The sequence below is a fragment of the Mustela nivalis genome, assembly GCF_964662115.1.
Source record: "Mustela nivalis genome assembly, chromosome: 1".
Lineage (NCBI taxonomy): Eukaryota > Metazoa > Chordata > Mammalia > Carnivora > Mustelidae > Mustela > Mustela nivalis.
The window spans coordinates 46746286-46768290 of record NC_139020.1 but is presented as its reverse complement, the minus strand read 5'-3'; the positions used below and the strand labels follow the sequence as shown (position 1 = coordinate 46768290).

At 37.3% G+C, this 22005-nt stretch overlaps 1 protein-coding gene across 1 annotated transcript in view; it reads left to right on the top strand.

Moving 5' to 3' along the window:
* Positions 1-22005, top strand: part of LOC309850322 (uncharacterized protein) — a gene marked incomplete at its 5' end in the record, with an annotated part of 320372 nt that overhangs the window by 58344 nt on the left and 240023 nt on the right. Inside the window, one exon of the mRNA XM_082704077.1 lies at positions 10268-10353. Coding sequence (XP_082560203.1) covers positions 10268-10337 — 70 coding nt within the window. The 3' untranslated portion in view covers positions 10338-10353. The remainder of the gene's footprint in view (positions 1-10267; positions 10354-22005) is intronic.

Below are 22005 nucleotides of genomic sequence, written 5' to 3'. Positions count from 1 at the left end.
GCTTTGCTTTTTTCTGCAGGGGGAGAAACTCAGAGTGTTCACCAGCTGAAACAATAGATGCCAGGAATGAGAAGAGAGCAATAATAAAATCTGACTGAAAGCTGTGAATGGGGCAAAGGTTTCCTTGCTTTTTCCTATACCCCTGATTGCTTTGTCCCTTGCTGTCTTCCACACATAATTTAGGCATCCTCTATGGCTTGACTTTTTGCTGCTATTAATCTCCTTTTTGAAAAAAAGTGACAGACTGCAGAGCACCACATACTTTGTCATCACCTCAGTCTAGTCACTCTCTTTCATCTCAGGTGTCAAGAACAACAAGCACTAGGTCCTTTCTGGAAAAATACAAGACCATGTAGGTGTGTGTGGGTGACCCGCTTTGCCAGGGAGATCATGCTCAGAAGAAGAAATACAGGATTTGGGGCAGATGTTCTTGTTAAATGTTTATGAAATATGCTGTTTGGGCAAGTCTACTTCCTTGAAGGTCATCTGTAAAGTGGGGTTATTATTAAAACTCAAAATTGCATGATTGTTGAAATGGGTAAATTAAATAATATATGCAGATGAACTTTGTGAACTATAATTTACTAGGTAAATATTAATTATAATTAATGTGACCCATATAAGAAAAACACTTTCATTCCTTTCCAACAGACCTGTTTCCACATTATCTTTTGAAGCCATAATCACTTTAGAGAATTTACCTTTGTGAAATTGATCCACTCATATTTATTAAACATCTGTTTTGTTCAAGGCCTTATGCTACATGCTCTGGAAGATATAAAAGGTGATTAGCACATGGTTCTTGCTCTCTTGAATTATACGAACTAGTCAGGGATTTAAGACACTCAAAAATAACTAACTTTCTCACCACAACCTGTTTTTTTACTTTATGTGGCCCTAGTGGTGGTGTGGTCATGAAGCACTCTCTCCTCTCCTCCCTCTCCCTATTCTTAGCATATTAGTTGGAATTCTTAGATTTTAGGCAATAGAAATGAACTCTGGGTGAGGTGAACAAAAATGAGAATTTGGGTGGGGTATCAAGGCAGTTAAAGTCAGGAAGTATTTTGGTAGGTTCCCTAAAAGCAGAACCTGACATGGGGATTGAAGTTCCCATGGTTTATTGAGGGATTGCTCTTCAGGAAAACTTGTAAGAAACTGAAGAAAGTAGTCTAGGTAAAAACAAAGAGCTACATAAGGATGTGGTCTTAGGTAAAGTCTGTGTTTAGTTAGGAAGTGTGTATTTTAGACTGGACTTTCATTCCTCCCTATTGTTCAATCATTGGTTGCCTTGGAGTGGGGGATACTGAACCCTCCCAGGCATTTCTGAATGAGATATCCCAGTCAGTCAAGGGCAATATTCTGGAGAAAGTTGCAGGTATAAAGCTGTTAGAGTCTGTGTAGTAAATACACCGGCTGGTAAAAGAGATATAGATGGGGTACCACAGCATCTACTATAGGAGGGCAAGAAGGTAAGAGTCAGGAAAGGTCATGACCCAGAGTGCTCCAAGAGATATAGTGGGTCTCAGTATAAAAATGAGTTATTATGGTATTAGAATAAATGAGCACCAACCACTTTCCCATTACTGAAATACTCTGCTTAAATTCAAAGTCCAGAAAATGCGGCTCTGAGTGGACTTCAGAATAGAAAATTTCCCTTTTTCTGTGGGTCACTAATCTGGGAACATAGAAAATAGGAACTGAAGCAAATCCATCTACAGTAGGAGAAAATGAAGCCCTACCCCCATACCCACCAGGGGACAAAGCTGAGAGATAGATTCAGAGTTCTAAATCTTCAGGCATGGTTTTGCCCTGGATGAAGGCAGCATTATTTCCTAATTTCCCAGGTAGTCAATAAGCTCCCCTTTGGCTTAAACTATAATTTATATCACTTGGAATCAAATGATTTGTGGTAGGCAGAACATTTTGGTTCTCTGATGTTACTCCTATGAATATTATGTTACATAGAAAAAGGGACTTTACAAATATAATTAAGGTCACTGATCAGCTAGACTTAAAATAAGGAGATTATCCTGAATTATTTGGGGCAGGACTAATATAATCACATAAACCCTAAAAAGCAGACATTTTTCTCTGCCTCCTAGCAGAGGAGTAAGTCAGAGATTTCAGGTGCTATTGTTGGATTGAAGACGAAAGGGCCACATGTCAAGGAAATGAGAATCTTAGTCCTACATCAGCAGGGAAATTACCTCAAAGTGGAATCTCCCCTAGAACTTCTAGATTAAATCCCAGCCCATCTAACTCCTTGATTTCTGCCTCACGATCTCTTAGTAGAGATACCTGGGGAGATATTATGCTGAACTTCTGACCCACAGAATTATGAGATAGTGACTATTGTTTTAAGTTGCTGAATTTGTGGTTATTTGTTACAGTGGCTATAGAAAACTAATACATAGGCCAAATGAGTGGTACTTTTTCATTTAATAACATTTATGGTGCCTCTGCCTTGTGACTACATGTCTTAGAGTCACATGGATATAAACACTAAATACTAAAAGTAAGAAATTGTACAAGGCTCCTTTTAAGAGGCTTTATGGCCTCTTGATAAAGAATGTTTTCTCCAGTGGTAAGGATCATGTCTTATTTGTCTGTCTTGTGAAGACTTCTTGGCACACTTTAGGTATCAGCTCCTATTTGTTCTTCTAAACTGAATGGTTTTATAATACTGTTGGTTCAACAGCAAGCAGTGTTAGAGAGTGAAAAGCTAAGGACTTTATGTACATTGGAAAGCATTCTTTTTTTTTTTAATATAATTTTTAATTTTTTATAAACATATATTTTTATCCCCAGGGGTACAGGTCTGTGCAGCCATCAAAAGAAATGAAATCTTGCCATTGGAAAGCATTCTTTAAAGAATGTTTTCTGGTTCCTTGTTTAACTTTCAATTTATATTATATGTAAAGATGAATTGCCCCCCACTTAAAATACAGAATTCCTACTTTGGTTCTGGAACTAGGATAAACTATGAGTCCTTATGGCTCATGATTCAAATGCCCCACCCATTAGCTTATGATTCAGGTTTAAGAGTAGGAGCAGGTTTAGAAATCAGCAAACTCTGCAATCATATCTGCTTCTCAAAAATTTAATATAATTATGCATAACTAGTGCTTTTCCCTTAGTATGACTCATACTGGTGTTCAATCTAGTTACCAATATTTGTCCTCCTATAACTGTTGCAGATTGTACATGGTGGTCCTGGTCCTGCTGTTGCATTTTGATTCTCTAGAATAAAGTTCACACATATGACAGGCAGGTGTCTGAAGTCTGCCTCCTCACTCTTTTGATCTCTTCTAGTTCCATTTATCAGTTCCTCTCCTGGGGCTGGTTTTGGGAACTTGCAAACAAGTGGTCTGTACACTTCACACTAATTCCAAACTGTCTCCTGACTGGCTTACTTCTCCTCCTTTTACTGGCCATCTCTCCATTGAGAATGGGGATGCACCTTACATGACCCCAAGCTTCTCTTTCCTTTTGGTTCCTGTACTTGTGAAGAAATATCCAAGTGTTCATAACTTTTCATATCCTTCCATAGGATAACTAATGACTGTTTCATAATTCAGAGCTGTAAGAGTTTAGGGTTTCAATAACATTTTGATCCATATAACAAATATGGTAAAACCAACCAAACAAATAAAAGAACTATTCTATCATGATTGATTCTGTTTTTACAGATGTGCCACTCTTGAAGTACTGCTGTCCTTGGAATTATAGCTTCGCATCTGAAAAGGGGCAACAGTATTAAGTAACAGTTTGGGTCTCTCTTTGACATATTCCCTTGAGAAGTGTTAAATGTTACCATTATCCTGACACTTCAAAAGCTAGTCATATGGTAGATATTTTACCAATGAGATAAATGTGGAAAATGTCACTTTTCCTTTAATTAGTTCTGTCAGCAGAAACTTGGCAAGAGATAATAGTAAGGAGATATTGGCATTTAGGCATGTTCATATTTACTTTTGTGATTTAAGATTATGATGACTTGCATGTATCCTTACAGTGACCCTGTTTGGTTTAGAAGTTCTGAAATTACAGCATCAAACCTCTTTTCCATTCCTCTAGACAGAGACAGCAACATTCACCAAATACTGGAGTTTTGATCAGATACAGCCACACATTCATAAAACACATTCCTTTTTATATTAACCAACTAATATTTATGACTTGAAAAATAGGTTTCTTGTTTTCTTTTTTTTTGAAAAGTTTTGCTGTATAATTTGGTCTATATTTTGTATTTTGTTTTGTTTTTTTCAGCTCTTCACTGTGTTTTTATGATCAAAGGTATTGTTTTCAAACCTAAAATAAAGGAGCTGGGTTTTTTTTCCTGTCTTATTAGAGAACCGTGGGACACATGTAGAACTATGGTTTTTTACTTTTCTGGTTCAAATTACTAGAATTCGGAACTTAGCCTTGGCATTCTATTAATAGGAAAACCAATGAAGAATTAGTTCCTTACTGATTTAAAAACATCTATTATTATTATTATTATTATTATTATTTTTAATGAATGATGCTTCCACAAAGGAAAGAAAGTAACAGACATGCTAATTAGGCTAGGAGAATCAAGTTTAACAATAATACAGGTAATTTTATTGAACTCCTTGTCTGTACCTGAAAATTTACAGAAACAATTTTGCCTTTTGTTTCTGTTAATATGGTAGGCCAGGTACTCAGGGAAACCCTCCCACTGAAAACTACTAAAAATGCTATATAATGGTGTTTAAAAGCATCACTGAGCAGGTGATAAAGTTAGGACTTGTCAGGCTAAAATTAAGGCAGGTGAAAAAAGAAATCGAGAGAGCTAGCTTTCTCTAAATTTTAGTTTTATCTCGAGGATATTTATTGAATTTAGTAACCTTCAGCTTCAGCTTCCTTTTAGAGTTATGAGACAGAAAACAAAATGCAGATGTGAAGTCCATCAGAGGACTAGGACTTTCTTTCCAAAAGCTGGGACAGGAGCACTTTGCCTCCCTTCCATGTAACGGGAACTGGAAAATGCTAGCCCCTACTTAAAAACAAATGCACAGAGCATATGAAAAATATTAAGAGACACAAAGGAGAGAGTGAGATATCTGCCACAAGATTAATTTGAGTTTCATAATGAGCCAATAAAAAGAATGGGAGAATCAGAATTATTGAAAGACATACATCCTCAGATACATAAAGTCAATGAATCCAAAGCAGGTATTAAAGAAGAATATTCACCAAAACACATTAGCTTGAAACCAGAGAACACAAAAGAGAAAATATCTGTAAGGCAGTCAGGAGGAACAAATGGGTCACTAAAAAGGGATGATTGACAGCTTATTTCTTACAGCAGTTATGGAAGCCAGAAGCCAGTGAAATGGTATCTTCAGTTTGCCAAGAAGAAATAATTGCCAATGAGGAATTATTTTTTAGTATGCACATATTTAATTTTATATAAATAGTAGTATACATCATGCATTTTAAAGTCATTTTTAAATTAAACATTAATTTTCATGTGGTTGTAGTTTCCAAATCTCACAACAATAGTTGTGAGAAATACTACAGAGAGATCCCTTATATGTTTTACATTGTTTATCCCAGTGATAACATATTAAAATCTGTACAACCATATAGAGTAGCAACAACCATGATGTTGACATTGAAGTCAAGGTAAAGAATGTTTCCATCTCTGCAAAGATACCTCCTATTGCCCTTTTATAGTTATACCTACTTCCTCCCACATTCCAGTTCCTACTTAACCCCTAGCAACCAATAATATGTTTTTCATTTCTAAAATTTTGTCATTTTAAGAATACCATATAAATGGAATAGCACAGTATTTAAGCTTTTGAGGTTAGACTTTTCATTCAAAATAATTCTCGAGAGATTTACTCAGGTTCTCAGTAGTATATAACAATAATCACCATAATAATAAAAATAAATTCTTTTAAAAACTATTATTTTAAATATTTAATTTATTTATTTGATAGAAAGAGCACAAGCAGTGGGAATAGCAGGCAGAGGAAGAGGGAGAAGCAGGCTCCCTGCTTGAGCAGAAATCCTGCCATGGGGATCAATCCCAAGACCCTGAGATCTTGACCCGAGCTGAAGACAGAAGCTGAACCGACAGAGCCACCCATGCACCCCCAGAATATGCATTTTAATAAGTTCCCAGAATGATCTTAATACACAGAAATTACCTCTAGAAACTGGCCATATCTGTGTGACTCTCCTGAAGCCTTAAGTTCCCTTTGACTATATCTGACTAAGCTACCCAGGCACCCCTAGAAATTCTTAACTCAGTAAGAGTATCCTATAAAAACAAAGGCAGACTAACATTTGCAGGCAAACCTGTATCAAGATTACTTCCAAAAGATTATCTAAAGTAATTTCTAAAGGATATATTTCAGGAATGATGAAAATGATTCTAGATGGAAAATCAGATTCAGTAAGAGAAAAGTGAACAAAGATAATGGTAAACTTAAAGAAGAGGATGAGAAGTAGGTTAAAACTAAAATACTGAAATAGCAAAAGTAATATATTGGAAAATGATAGAACTTGAGTTGGAAGGGAAGTGACTGAAGTTAAAATTGTGTCATATGAGGAGTAAAGACATTGATTTTGATGGCATATTTGCTGTAATTTCTAGGAAGACCACTAAAAAATATAGAAACACTACACAAGCTACCAAAGGAAAATAAAAGTGAGAAAAAAAATAATCAATTTTTAAAAAGGTAATAAATGAGAAGGAAAGGAATGGGGAAAAAACAGAATATATAGAAAATACCTATCAAAATAGTAGGTATTAAGTAAAAATGTCAATTTATATGAAATAAATGATTTAGCTAAAATATGAAGATTGTTAGACTGGTTGATAAAAGGAAGATGGAAACATGAATCAAACAAAGTCCAGCCAAAAGAAAATGCTGTAGCTATTTTTATATCACAAAAATGTGTTTTAAAGTATAAAACATAATTAATCTCTTCCCCTAGTAATAGACATTTAATTCACTGGGAAAATATAATAATTTAAAATTTGTATGTACCTGATGGCATATCACAAAATGAATAAAACAAAAATTGACAGAACTAATAAAGAAATAAATAAGTTCACAGTTGTAGAAGGTTTTAATATACCTGTCAGAAACTGATGGTACAGATAGGAAAGCAGTAAGCAAAGTAAAGAATATGATTAAAAATCATGTCTTGATGGCCATCTACAAAAGCATGCCCACACAATGCATAATATACGTTCAGTACAAGAACACAAAGGACATTTGTAAAAATTGATCATATAGTGAGTCTCAATAATTTTCAAAGTTCTGTATCGTTCTTTGAACACACTGTAGTTAAGCTGGAAATCAATAACCAAAAGATAACCAGTGAGATTCCATATGGAGAGAAATTAAGAAATACATTTAAGTGGGGCACCTTGGTGGCTCAGTTAGTTAAGCATCTAATTCTTGATTTTGGCTCAGGTTGTGATCTCAGAGTTGTGGGATCAAGCTCTGTGTGGGGCTCAGAGCTGCATGTGGAGCCTGCTTAAAATTATCTTCCTCTCCCTCTGTCCTTCCTCCCCACCCTCTCATACTCTTAAAAAAAAAAAAAAAAAAAAGGAAACTATTGTTGCAGAGCGACTCCCTCTTGTTTAAAAAAAAATACATTTAAGTAAATCAAGCACAAGTCAAAGAAAATATCATAATGAGGTTAGAAAACATTTAGGATGGAGTGATAGTGAAAGTGTTGCTCTCAAGAGCTATGGGATGCTGATAAAGCAGCAGTTAGAAATTTTAACTCTTGATGATTATATTAAAACAAAAACACAGATTAAAACCCAATGAGTGGTATATTAAGAGGATAGGAAAAGAAGAACAGAATATATGCAAATAATTTGGAAGAAAGGAAATAATGAAGATCTGGGCCAAAATTAATGTAATGGAAAAAGAAGCATTTAATAAAAAGGATGAACAAAAAACTTCGTTGTTTGGAAAGTCTAATAAAATTGACAAATTTTTGTCAAGATTGATCAGGAAAAAAGAACTGTTCCAACTAAACAATACAAAGATCGTAATTGTAACTGCCAGCATTAAGGAGATAATTAAAGGATAGTATGAACAACTTTATGCCAGTTAATTTGAAAATTTGTATGAAATGGATAAATTCCTAGGAAAATTTAACATAATGAAACTGAGTCAAGAAGAAATAGAGCACATGAAAAGTCATCTAACCACTAATGAAATTGACAAGTAGTCGAGAAAACTCAGGCCTTAGGTGGTCTTACCATGGAGCCCAACCAAACATTCAGAGAAAAAATACTTTCAATTTTACAGGAACTGTTCCAAAATAGGGTAAAGAGGGAACATTTCCCAACTCATTTTATGGTGCTCATGTAACCTTGAACCCCCAAACCTGATAGGGGCAATGGAAGAAAGAAAAATTGCTGGTGAATCTCATTCAGGAATATAGATACAGTAATTAGGAAAGCTGATTCAATTATGTCTAAAAAAAATACAGTATAGATATTTAGTTGTGCTCATCCTAGAAATGCAGGGTATTTTTTTAAAAAGAGAAAAATCAGTGTTATTCTCCACATTAACAGATTAAGAAATTAATCATGTATCAATGCTTACTGAAAAATCATTGCTTAGAACTCAAAAACCATTCACCCAAAAAACCCCACAAAAACCTCTTAGCACATTAAAAATGAAAAGGAGTTTGTCATCCTTGGATTAAATTGAACTTTTTAAAAGTGTGCAGCACATAAATTTAATGAAACACTGAGAGTGTCTGCATGGCTCAGTTGGTTAAGTGACTGCCTTTGGCTCAGGCCATGATCCTGGAGGGATCCAGGGACTAAGTCCCGCATCGGACTCCCAGCTCCATGGGGAGTCTGCTTCTCCCTTTGACCTTCTCCCCTCTCACACTTTCTCTTTCTCAAATAAATAAAATCTTAAAATGAAATACTGTAAGTTTTCCCTTCCATATTAGGCACAAGACAAGTGTGCCTATTTTTGTGTGTATTCAATGTTGTACTGAAGGCTCTAGCTAGCACAGAAAGTAGAACTGAGGAGAAGTGAGTTGGGGGAAATCAGAGGGGAAGACAAAACATGAGAGACTGTGGATTTTGAGAAACAAACTGAGGGTTTTGGAGGGGAGGGTGGGTAGGGATTGGGTGGGCCTGGTGGTGGGTATTAAGGAGGGCACGTATTGCATGGAGCACTGGGTGTGATGCATTAACAATGAATTTTGGGGGCGCCTGGGTGGCTCAGTGGGTTAAGCCGCTGCCTTCGGCTCAGGTCATGACCTCAGGGTCCTGGGATTGAGTCCCACATCGGGCTCTCTGCTCAGCAGGGAGCCTGCTTCCTCCTCTCTCTCTCTCTGCCTGCATCTCTGCCTACTTGTGATCTCTCTCTGTCAAATAAATAAATAAAATCTTTAAAAAAAAACAATGAATTTTGGAAGACTGAAAAAAATTAATAAAGGAAGTAAAACTGAAAAAAAAGACATTAATATTGCAAAGTACTAAGCAAAAGTGTCATTAACAGATATTGATTCTTTGTATAGAGAATAGAAAACTACAGATAAAAACTAAAATGAATCATTCTTAGCAAGTTTGCTGTATATAAATTTAATTGCATTAATGAAAAGAAAAAGATTCCTTTTATAGTAGCGTAAAAATATAACCTATTTAGGACTAAGTCTAATAAAAGATATAAAAGGTCTTTTTGGAGTAAACTATACATTATCTCTAGTTTTTATAGCAGCTCTGCAAGGGTACTAATATCCATCAAAGAGGTAAAGCAACTTACATAGATATCACATACATGGGAAGTGGAGGTAGAGGGATATGAACTTGGGTTTTCCACCTCGAAGATCTGTGCTTTTCCACATACTGTGGCCCTGATTTTGGTGTGGTCAGCCCTATATGACTCCTGGACCTTGGCTACCCATCCCACTTCCTGGCTAGAGAACAATGACAACTTGAGGCATCTCCAGGTTCTTAAAATACCAGCTGTCATATTCATCCCTCCATCTCAGGCACCCATGGGGGCAACATCTGGATATCAGCATCTCTTCCAAGAGCAGTGCCCCAGCAGTCTTAGCTTGAGGTCTGACCTTAGTGGAAGAGAGTCTGCCCCAGAAGAACTGGGTGACATAATGCAGAAATGTGTGTGTGTGTGTGGGGGGGGGGGGTTTGAAATGGAGCAAATTTTGACCAAGTAGAGAATACACATGGAAGTGAGCTAGCCATTAATAGCTTTCCTTCCTCCTTCATGCTCCACAGATCGGTCCATGCAGACTTGGTGGAGATGTCTGTCCTCTGTGACAAGACAACCAGCTGTGCTGTCCTATGAAGCTGCAGCCAGTTCAGTAAGGCACCATTTTATATGTGTTCTTCTGTTTCCCCTGACTCTCTTCCTTTTCCCCTCTCTCTTGCCTTCCTGAGATAAAACTTCCAAAGCACTAAAGCTTTGCCATAGGGTCAGATTTCCAGAAAACCTGGGCTTTCACATCCATGAAAGTACAACTTCTCCAAAACTCAAAAAAAGTCCCAATTTATTAGGGGGCTATGAAATAATTTTCAGTACATTGCTATCAGCATTTGAAAACATAATGAAATAGAGAAGCAAAATTATGAGTGTGCATCATATAGTGAGTTTAAGAACCATTTCCTAAAACCATTATTTCAGTTATGTGTGTGTGAGAATGTGAGTACGTATGTATTGAGTTGTGATGTTAAATGTGTGTTTACAGTGTGTCATAGTCAAAGAGTGGAAGCTACTGCTCTAGGCCAGTGGGTGCATAGACTGATGAGTTCGTTACCACTGTGACTTCTGCTTGCACTGTCACAAATGCCCTGTGGAATTTTTTGGTGGCCTAACTTTTTACTTTAACAAATATTAAAATGTCAGAATAACCTGCATATAATTTAGCTGTATAGGGTCAGCTTATATTTGTTAGCTGCCATGATAGAGAAAATATTTTTAAATATTTATTTAAGGCTAGGTGGCATGCTGTGTTTAGAAAAATAAAGGGGATTATCTAAAGAATGAAATTTAATGATCTCTAGATGTGTTTATGGCTTTACAGGCAGATCCGTTTTTTTCTAGTAACAATCATTGATAATCTGGGCAACCAACACAATGTGCATCATATTTTTCCTTAATGATGATTATGTCCTTGAAATATATGCCCACTCTTCTAGGTGCAATGACCTATTCGATCTCTTTGGAACATTCTGATTTGGAGAATGCTGGGAGGAAAATACAAGTCTCAAAGCTGTGCATGCACTTGCTGACTTTAAAAGCAAACACCCCAAGCAAGTTTAGTTTGCAGTGTGTGTACTGATTTAACCTGAAGATATTAACTGAGAACAGCTGCAGAGTTGCACTTGGTTAAATATTCTGAGATAAAATATTCTGGCAAGACACATAAAAGAGAAAAACAAGTACGAAAGTTTGTGAAGACACAGAACAATCTTTAAGGTATGGTCCAAAAATCAAAGTAATGTCAAGTGTTGTCTTAATTCCTCTATGATTCTACAAAATCATACTAGAGAAGGCCAATTTGCATGGATTCACACACTGTTCAGAATTCAAGGACATGATATTAGGTTGCCAAAGCCTTATTGAATTGCTTTTAATTTTATAATAATTTCATTGTATCCAAATGATAGACCTAGATTTCTTACTTGGTAGTCATAACACAGTAATTTCTACAATTACTGCCAAGCCTACTGAGAATTTAATGCATTTGGACGTCCCTGAAGATTAATTTCAAAGTTCATTCTGTCCACACCCAGATGGTCAGATTGTTAAAGCCTGGCAAAGACATAGTGGTTGTTTATTTTCCATGTAAATATTGTACAATAACTAGTGTGTACCACTCTGAGTCCAGATAATAAAGGATTTGTAAGGTATTTGGAATATTTTTACTTATTCACATATTAGTTGTATGCTAAGTGAATTTAAAGAATAATGTTTAAGGGGAATATGAACACCATTTCATTCTTGAAGAGCTGTTTTGGAAGGTATGCCTTGGCCAGAGGAAATTTAACTCCATATTCATTCTTCTTATTCTAGAGTCAGTAGTAATAGAGGCCAGGTATCACATGAAGGGAATTCATTTTGCAGGGGCACCTCTGACTTGGGAAAGCAGGTCTGCTGGTAATCTTTACATCTGTGCAGAAGTCCCATATGGTCCCTTGTCTTTCAGTATGCTTGTTGATCACCTTTGTGGCTGATCAACTTCCCTGTACTCATCATCTTTGCTATGTTCAGTTTCTACCATTAAAGGTCTACAGTTTGCCTCCCTGTCCCCTTACTTTGGGATTGGTCATAAGCCTTGTTTTGGGCAATAGCATTGGGTGCTAAGTCCAGTGTGCCAGTTGCTTTTTTGTGCTTCTGCTGTATTTATGAGAACATTCCCAGACTAATGCTAGTCCCAGGAGAATGTTGAGAGACATGCGGAACAGAACTGTCCAGCCAAGTCCAATCTGAATTAGCTAACTTCCAGTCAACTTACATTGCATGAGCTAAGTAAGTGCTTATTGTTCTCTGTCAGTGATGTTTTGTGGGTTTGTTATGCAGATTTATTGCAGTATTAACTGACTGACAGGCCCTCCAAATCCACTTATGCTTTTCAAGACATTTCCTGGCCCTGTCAGATTTTGGAAACTTACCTTGTTTTGTCAATGAAATGAAAGATATAATTGGAGCTCTGGTTTTAGTCTTGAGCTCTAAATCCATGTGTCTCCTCTTTCTGGGGTTCACAGGGACTTCAAACAGAGGTCAAGTCTGGCAGAGTATCTATACTTATAATTCTAAAATGTGTTCAGCTTGTCTGGCCAAGACTTCATCTATAGTCAAGTCAGTTTCCATGGATGTACCTTCACTAGTTCTGGCCTTTTCTTACCATGTCTGAGATTACAGAAGGTTTCATGTTAGAATCAGCTGATTTGTAAAAACATTCAAAGACATTACCTCAAGTAATTTTGACATATGAAGAAGTTATCATTGTGTATATGGAAAATATTGACACAATTAGTATAATTCCTGTAGGAGAAACTTTTTCCCCTAGGTGGTATTTCTGGAATTATCTAGGAGTAGATCCTAAAAATCTAGGATCACAATCACCATGCTGTACAGTACCTACTTTGTAATAAGTTCATGATATCTCACAGAAGAAACTCACTTGTGAGTGTGCCACATCTTGGCCAAATACGAATATGCTGCTTCAGTAAAAGTACATGGTAAGGGAGGCCCTTCTCCATCTATTGAGGTCTCTGGAACATACAGTAACCTATAGTTGGACATATACTGTCCCTGAAAAATGCCTTGATCCACCAGCAGTAGTAAATACTTCTAAATCGAGATTTACCTTGGCCAGGAGAATCTAGATCTAGAGGTTCCTTGGAATTCCTGAGATTGATAAAATGTGTCTCCCTCCTCAACCTATATATGGCCAAACAAGGCCCATTCTTTTTTTCTTTTTACTTTTCTTTTAAGTAGGCTCCATGCCAGTGTGGAGCCCTGTGTGGGGCTGGAACTCAAAACCCTGAGATCAAGACTAAGCTAGGTCAAGGGTTGAATATTTAACTGGTAGCATTACCCAGGTGCCCCTAAACAGGGCTTATTCTTATAGCTGGACTCATACTACTGAGTCCTTGATCCGTGACTATAAACTCAGTGTCCTTTAGCTGATGTATCTAGCTTCTTCTCATTTTCTGAATTCCTTCAAACATGTTACCGTAACTGAATCCTGTATTATTTGAGAGCAAATGTCAGTCTGCCCACTTGGCACTGTCTGCCATGGTCTCAGCTGAACACATTGAATCTGGGAAAACCATTTGGTGTAGAAACTGTTTTTAGCCAATGAAGTCCATACTGGGTGTGCTCCTGCTTAGTTTCATTTATATATGATATTATGATATGTATTATATGTATGTCATATCATATAACATATATATATATATGTCATATATATATGTATATATCTATATATTAGACCTAAGCATGAGATTCTAAAAAGAATCTTCAAGTGCTTTATTATTCTGATAGAAAAAGATAAATAAATACTTGAAATCCCCTTAAGACAGGACACAAAGCTATCCATGAGCTAGGGCAGGTAGGTTGAAGAATCTAGTGATTACTCAGCAACAACTCAGTACTCTGTGTTATACTTGGAGAAACTAATGTTCCCAAACTAGAGTATCTTCTAGTAGCAATGAAGTCTTAAGTGGCTCCCTAAGCTTCCCCAGGGAACACCGACTCTCCAAGATGTAACATCCCTTGCATCTGAACCACATTCCAACTCAGTCACTTGTAGTTGTGTCATATAAGTCTGAGATGATGGGAATGCCAGAGACTATCTAAAATATCCCCCCAAACATAAGGTATGTCCCAATGCATGCTCAGATAACTCTAGAATTGCCAGTTTAAGCTTTTAAGTTATGTCCAGACAGTACTGGAACTGTAACTCCTGTCCTCTTAAAAGTTTATGTAAGCATCAGAAGAACTTGTTGAGACCCTAGAAACAGTGAGGTAGGTATTCCAGGAGCTCAGCCTAGCAAATTCAACTCATACAGGATAGACTCTGAAAAACTGATGCAGAAATTATTATTTCCCCACCCCTTCCATAATTGTGAGTGTACCCAAGCAACCATATGAGATTTATTAGATTAACAAATAGGAGTAGAGAAGCTTTGATTTGTAAATGCTAACTTAAGACTGGATCAAGCATTTCCTGTAACTGCCTGCTGACTCTACTGATCTATCACTAGATCTTGAGAGCTCTGAAAATATTATAGCAGATAAACTTAACAGTTCAGACAGACTCTAATATTAAAAGCCACAGTGAGGGTGGGAGATTGGAGAACCTCCTAGTTACCAACTACAGCCCTGCAGTAAAACCACAACTGGGAACCAGGCTGGGAAGCCCCAGGGAAAGGAGCTGTCCCTGGTTTTGGTGCTGACTGCCCACAGCTTGTTTGCCCTACAGGGAACAGAAGTGTGTGTTAATCAGCTGGTAGTCTTGGTGAGTCTTATCTAGAGACATCTGAGGAGAGAAGAGGAGAATAGGGAGAAGAAAGGAATGGAGAGGAATAGCATAGGTGTAAATATGAACTGGGTAAAGATGTTCAGTTTAGCAGCTGTTTTTTTCTAGTCCCTTTGCAGCTAATCAAGAGAGAATTCCAGTGTCAGCTTGACTATGCAAGGAAAATCAGGGACAACCTGGTCCTGGAATTGTTTTGCCATGTATCTAACAACCACTGAAGGAAACAACTTTCTGAGAAGTCAGAACCATAATCAAAGGAAATTTAGTTACAACTTTGCAGTTACAAGCTACTGTCCAATTTAAGAAGAGAGGGTGGAAATTCTACAAAAGGATATAGGCATTCAGCAGTTTATAAAAAAGGTCAAGCCAGCATAATCATTTGTGTCTCATCTGGAACTACTAGTCATGTTGCTGTTAAGCAAACTCAGCCAAGCATATCCAGGCTAATATTCTACATCTGTAACCATAAAGTGCTAAACAGAGGAAAGAAAGTATAAAATATGCTGCTGATGGGAAATGTCTCAATAAATCTTGCTATTTTATGGATGGTGTCTGTCCTTACTTTGATTCTCTTTCTTTGAGGTCTGTAGCTATCTGATGTGTACCAAGTCATTTCCTCCATCAATCAGACTTAAGGTGCAGGGCAATAAAGAGAAGATATCTTCCCTCACATCCTACAGTTGAAACATTGTCTGCATGTGTATTCATGGCTTTGAAGTTTTATTCTATGAGAGCTGGACACTGGATAGTATTTGATTCCCTCCTCCAAAAGATTCTGCCAGTCTTTCCTGGACTTTGACCTATTGTCTGATGTCCATTTTTGTATGGAAATATCACCCATAACAGCACATAATGCCTATTTGGGTGCTAAAGTTGACTTCTGCCTGTTATCACTGTTTTCTACCAACTGACTGACTCTAATCACAGTTTTAACTCCTATTTCAACAGATCTTTCAGAACAAAGAGCTATGAGGAACAGTTTAGTATAGAGGTTAAGACAGACTCCAGAACCATTCTGTATCTGGGTTTAGATTTTGTCTCTAACTCTGACTAGCTCTGTGTCCTTCAGTAATTTACTCACACTCTCTGTACTTTGACACTTATTTGTCTATAAAACAGAGATGGTAATAATAGAGTCTACCTGTAGGACTGTTTTGAGTATTAGCTGAGATCCATTCTCTACAAACTGAGCCAAAAAAAAAAAAATCATAACATAGGCTTTTTATGCTAATTCCTTACATGAAACATCTTTTTCTTCTTCTTCTTTTTTTAAATTCTCACAAGTCTCTGAGGTAAGGCCATTATCTTCACTTGACAGTTAGTGTCAGAAAAAATTAATGACATTTTAAAGGTTAAACATCCACCAAACTGTATGGCTAGGACTTTAATATAGGCCCGATGCCAAACACTAAGCTTTTAACATTATGTAACCTTGGGTTATTAGCTAATTATCCCAATCCAGGCCTGTTTCTGTAACTAAGTTGGACTTGTAAGCCTTTATCTTACCTCCCCCTCCCCACTTTGTCCTCTCAGATTCCTGGTTAGCCCTGAGATTGTGCAATTTACTTGATTACAGCAGCACAGAGAGAGGACATTGATCACAACAGAAGTGAACACCATAGAACAATAATCCTTTTGTGTTTTTTGTCCTCTTGAGATCAGCTTGTTCAAAAAATTAGTCACCTAGCCATGGTCTTGATTGTGTGGGACAAGTGGGCTTCTACTTCATCCAAGGAAATCTGATGGATCTACAAAGGTGATAGTGATGTTCTTCCAGAAACTCAATGTGATAGTAGATCAGTAGAAAAAGAAAGACATTTAATAGTGGAAATGAAGAACAGGTTTTCTTTTGAAAGAAAAAAATTTCAACTTAGTAGAATATACTGAACCATTTTGAAAATATTCTATTAAGACCTGGGTTAGCACAATACAAGATGTTTCAAATAGAAAGTTCATTTTTAAATTTAGAATAAAAACAAAAGTAAATTATGAGGGCACTTCCTTGCAATGAAATCTAAAGAATAGGCAGTTACTTGCCTAAATACATTTGAGTTTGGAAAAAAGCTGTAAGGGGTGTGTGTGTGTGTGTGTGTGTGTGTGTGTTGTGTGTTGTGTGTGTGTTATGGACTGAGTGTTTGTGTCTCCCCAAATTCATATGTTGAAATCCTACCCTCTAATGTGATGATATTAGCAGATGTGAATTTTGGCAGGTAATCAGGATTAGTGGTTATGTCATGAAGATGGAGCTTTCATGACTTGAACCTTCATAAAAGAGAGCCCCAGAGAGCTCCTTCACCTCTTCTACCATGTGCAACGACCATATGAAGACCCAGCAAGAAGTCAACAGTCTGAACCAGACACCCAACCATGCTGGCACCCTGCCCTGATACTTCCCAGCCTCTAGAACTATGAGAAATAAATGTTAAGTATTTGTTGTTTAAGCTACCCAGTATATGATATTTTTGTTGTAATAGCCCGATAGAACTAAGACTGTGTGTGTGTGTGTGTGTGTGTGTGTGTGTGTGTGTGTGTGGTTTGATACCTCCCTCACAAAGTAGGGTGAGAAACCAATTTAAAAAAAGGCAGTGTTATGGTTCCTTTAACCCAAAGAAGGTCCAGAATTGTTAAGCTATTTATATTGCTTTTTTTGGATCTCTCACAGTGGAACTTATGTGTTTTAAAAGTGTTGAAGGAAAAAGGAAACCTTCAAACTACTCAAAGATTTGAATTGCAGTGTTATCTAAAACTGTACTTAAGAGAGAGATTTTTAAAACAGTAAAAGGGATTAATTAAAACCTTCCACAAAAAAGCAGGCAGCTAAAAATAAAAACTACCGTAGAGAATAAACAATAGAACTCTTCAGATTAAATGAGTGTTCCAGTCCCTACACTCTTAAGCACTCTGAACATATAATTCTGTCACTGTTGCAATTATTATTGTTAGATAATTGCTTCAACTTAACAAGTTATTAACCTTCTGTCCTGTACAGGATATATTATTATATAATTAAATGTCCTAATACATATGCAGGGTTGCTGGTTCAAAGTGTGGCTCTGTCTTATTTCACTGCAAGCTAATAAATGAAAGAACTAATGCTTTTAGGTAGCAAATGTTTTCCTCCTGGAAAAAATGATTTATTACTCTTTAATATTTGCATCTCCATGAAAAGCAACATTGATCTATTCCATCTTGACTTTCTCTTTGAAATTTATAAGGCTGCTACAGTATTGTTTAAAACACCTCCTGCTGCCTCTTTCTACATGTCTTTTTTGCTTGGAGCCATTTCTTTCCCCTAACTGCCCACACCTGGTTCTGCCAGTGGTACTATTTTTTTTTTTTTTTTTGGAACCTGGATGACTGTTAATATTCTCTAATGGTATTCCATTCTGTGCCAGTGCTGCACAGAGTATCTTGCTGGGAATCAGTCTCCTACAGCTGCCACCTCATCTCTTCCTCTTTAAATTTCAGATGCCCCTTCCTTCCCCATGTTCTCAGTAGATGACCTTGTTATTTCACGGCGGGTAAAAAAACCCAAAAAATCTAAATCAACATTCAGAACGGGACCTGCTGTCTTTGGTGCCACCGAATCCTACCTTCACCAGTTCTCTGCCTTTACTCCCTTCCAGATGAACTAAACCTGCTCTTGATCTAAAGGTAAGGTCTCTACTTGTGTAGTGGATTTCATTTTCTTTTGTCTAACCTGGACTTCTCTCTTGTATGTATCCTTTTTCTGTCCATGAACTCCTCCCTTTCTAAGGGATCTTCCTATCAGCATACAAGCTTGTTGTAATGACTGTCACCTAAAAAATAAACCCAACCTTCCTTTGATTTCCTCATCTTCTCCAAATCATTCCTCATGTCTTTATACGTTTTATAGCAAATTACTGAGGAAGATGATCTATTCTTATACCATCCCCCTCCTTTTCTCTCCTTTCCTTTTGAACTCATTCCAGTGAGGGTTTTGTCTCTATCATGCCAATGAAATTAGAGTTGTTAGTGTCACCAATGACCTGTGTGGACAAATACCATGATTAACTATCAGACCTCACCCTGACCTTTCAGGAATAACTGAAACAATTTATCACTCAAAGTCTTTCCTTGCTTGGCTTCTGGGATACCTCAACAAAAATTGATGTAAACCAAAAAGTTTTCCTATTGTCAGGTTTTTTTTTTTTTGCCTGTACCACTTCATCTTAGGCCAAAAGCTTTTGCTGGTTCTTCTTTCACTACCCACCCAGAAACATTGGGATGTTCTGGACTCCTTGGACGCTATCAGTTCCTCATCAATACTTATTTTTTTGGTGACATTGTTGTGTTCAGTGGTTTTAAGTGGTATCCACTTATATCTCTAACATTAATATCTTCCATGAGTTCCAGACAGTCCAGCTGCTTACCCGACGCAGTATTTCCATTTGAAAGAGCAATATACAGGCCAAATGTAACATGGTCAAGACAGAATTCTCAATTTTCCCCAAGGAATCTGTTTCTCTCTGAGAATTTACCTCTATTCACCTGGAGGGCTTAAGTCAAAAAACCTAGGAGCAACTTTTCAGTTCTTTCTTACTAAGTATACATATCCAACATTGAAGCTTTTCGTTACTTCTGTTTTCAAAATATTACCAAATCTACCCATTTCTCACTGTCTCTACTGCTGTTACCTTAATCCAAGCCACTGTCAATTTTCCCTCTATCTCACGGCTCAGGCATCCGTCCATTTAGCAAACATCTCCAACACCTCAGTAATGTGCCAGGCACAATTCTTGGTGCTGATTTTGCAGCAGTGAACAAGCTACATAAAAATCTCTGCTTTCCAAGAACTTAAATTCTGCCTTACAGAAGTGTCTTCTTATTGGACTCCCTGGTCCCTTTCTGTCTCCCCTCTCTTCAGTTTGTTCACGTAACATCAAACCTGTTAAAAAAAAAAAAAATCAAAGATCAAGTTGTTCCCCTGCTGAAAGCCCTTTAGTGGCCTCTCTGACTTCACTCCCACTGTTCCCTTTCATTTAGTCCAGGCAAAAACCCCTTCCCCACCCTACCACCCAAGCACTCTAAGGTCATTCCAGCTTCCTGAACTTTGTAGATACTGTTCTCTCTGCCTGGAAAGTTCTTCCCTCAGCTATTTGTGTGGCATACACCATAACTCCACTCAGACTCCTCTCAAATATCACTGCTGAGAGTTTCCCCAAGCACCATTTTTAAAATAGCTGCCCCCACCCCACCCCTTAACCTTTATTTTCTCTGAAGCATTTGCCACTACCTGACATAACATTTATATTTATTTGTTTATCTGAATTTTGTTATTCTCTCCTGCTAGAATGTAAGCTGATTGAGGTAAAAGATTTTCTCCCTCTTGTTCCTTGTTCTTATTCTAGCACTAAGAACATTGATTGTCATATGGTGGGCACTGAATAAATATTTTGAAGTATAAATGAATTAATGAATGAAAAAATTTCTATGTCACAATGGAGGGAAAGCCCACTAAATTTAGAATCAAAGGAACTGGGTTGTAATCCTGGTTCTGTCATTGAGTAGTTAGGAGACATTTGGCAAGTCCTTTTGATCTCCTTGGGTCTCAGTCACCGTACAATGAGAAGTTTGGACTGTGAGCCTTAAGATCCCAATTCTAACATTCTCAAATTCTGTGTGCATAGTATCTTTGCCCTAGAGACCAACTCCTGTACTTCATTTGGCCCAAACAGGACTGATGGCATTTTTTTCCCAGAGCTGCGCAGAGGTAGATACTGGGATTTTTCTTTTCGCAGTATCCTCTTGGGGTTGAAATTCCTGCCAGGAGGGAAGTCACAGCATTTGCATCTGCACAAACATTTCAGTCAAGAACCTCCCCAAGTTGCCTACTGAAGGGAAGGAGCCAGAGTAGGAAATATCACAAGGAAAGAGATTCAATGGTGCTTTGATCAGAAAGTTCATTACATTTGCTTTCGATCACAATGCATAGTCACTCAGGTCTGCAATCACTTACTCTGTTGGGCAAAAATCCTAGCAGGAAAAAAATAGCATGTGTGCACGACTCCATCTGTGTGAGACCCTGCCAGAAACATTTATGAATCACTCGTCTCCTGATAGACAACTTGCTTTCCTAGTCTGCAATCATATTTCCCACAGATGTTGCCTTTGAATTAGCCATTGTCTCATTTAGTTTTGAATGCTTTCTCCTGTTCGAGACTGTATTATGGGCAAATCCCACCTACTATCAAAGTTGGCAGTCCTTGCTCAACATTAAAGGAAGGAGACATTTGGGGCAAGCCAGGGAGCTGGAGTCCTGGATCATGGATAGATACTTCTCCACAAGTTTGGAGTTTGGTATTTCTCAAGTCCTGGCATGAGGGATGTTTACTCTCAGGTTATGCAAAGTCCCAGCTTGGGTTCTGGAAAAAATGCGCTGAAAATGTTGTCTGAAAGGAGTTTCTTGTTAATTCCTGGGGACATCTTGCTTTTATTAGACCATAGCTATTCTTGTGCTGTCTATCCTGAGCAATGAGGATGTCATGTCACTCACTGTATAAAACTTATACCTATTGTGGCCTTTATTGTCTGGCAAAATTACATTCTGTTATACATCAAACCTGCTTGTGGTTATGTTGTCTGGATCTCAGATGTTACTGAGTAATTTTGGAAGGTAAATAGATTTTCCTTGAGGTATATTTAGAAGTTAGCACATTATATTTACAGAAATACATTATCTTCACTTCTGAGTTACCCTCTCATTCTATCTCTTTGATTCTTCATTAATTTCAGTTAGATTTTCCTTCTCTTTTCCTTGAGAGATAAAACATTAATCAAAACCATATAAAGCAATTATTATTTCTTTATAAATGCCATGTCTGAATGTGCTAATGGTGTGTCCAATTTCAGACACATGAACTTGAAGTTAAATGCAAATTTTAATTTCCTTTATAAAGGAGCTGATGAAAATCCATTGTGAAAAGGTTATGAGAACAAGCTTAT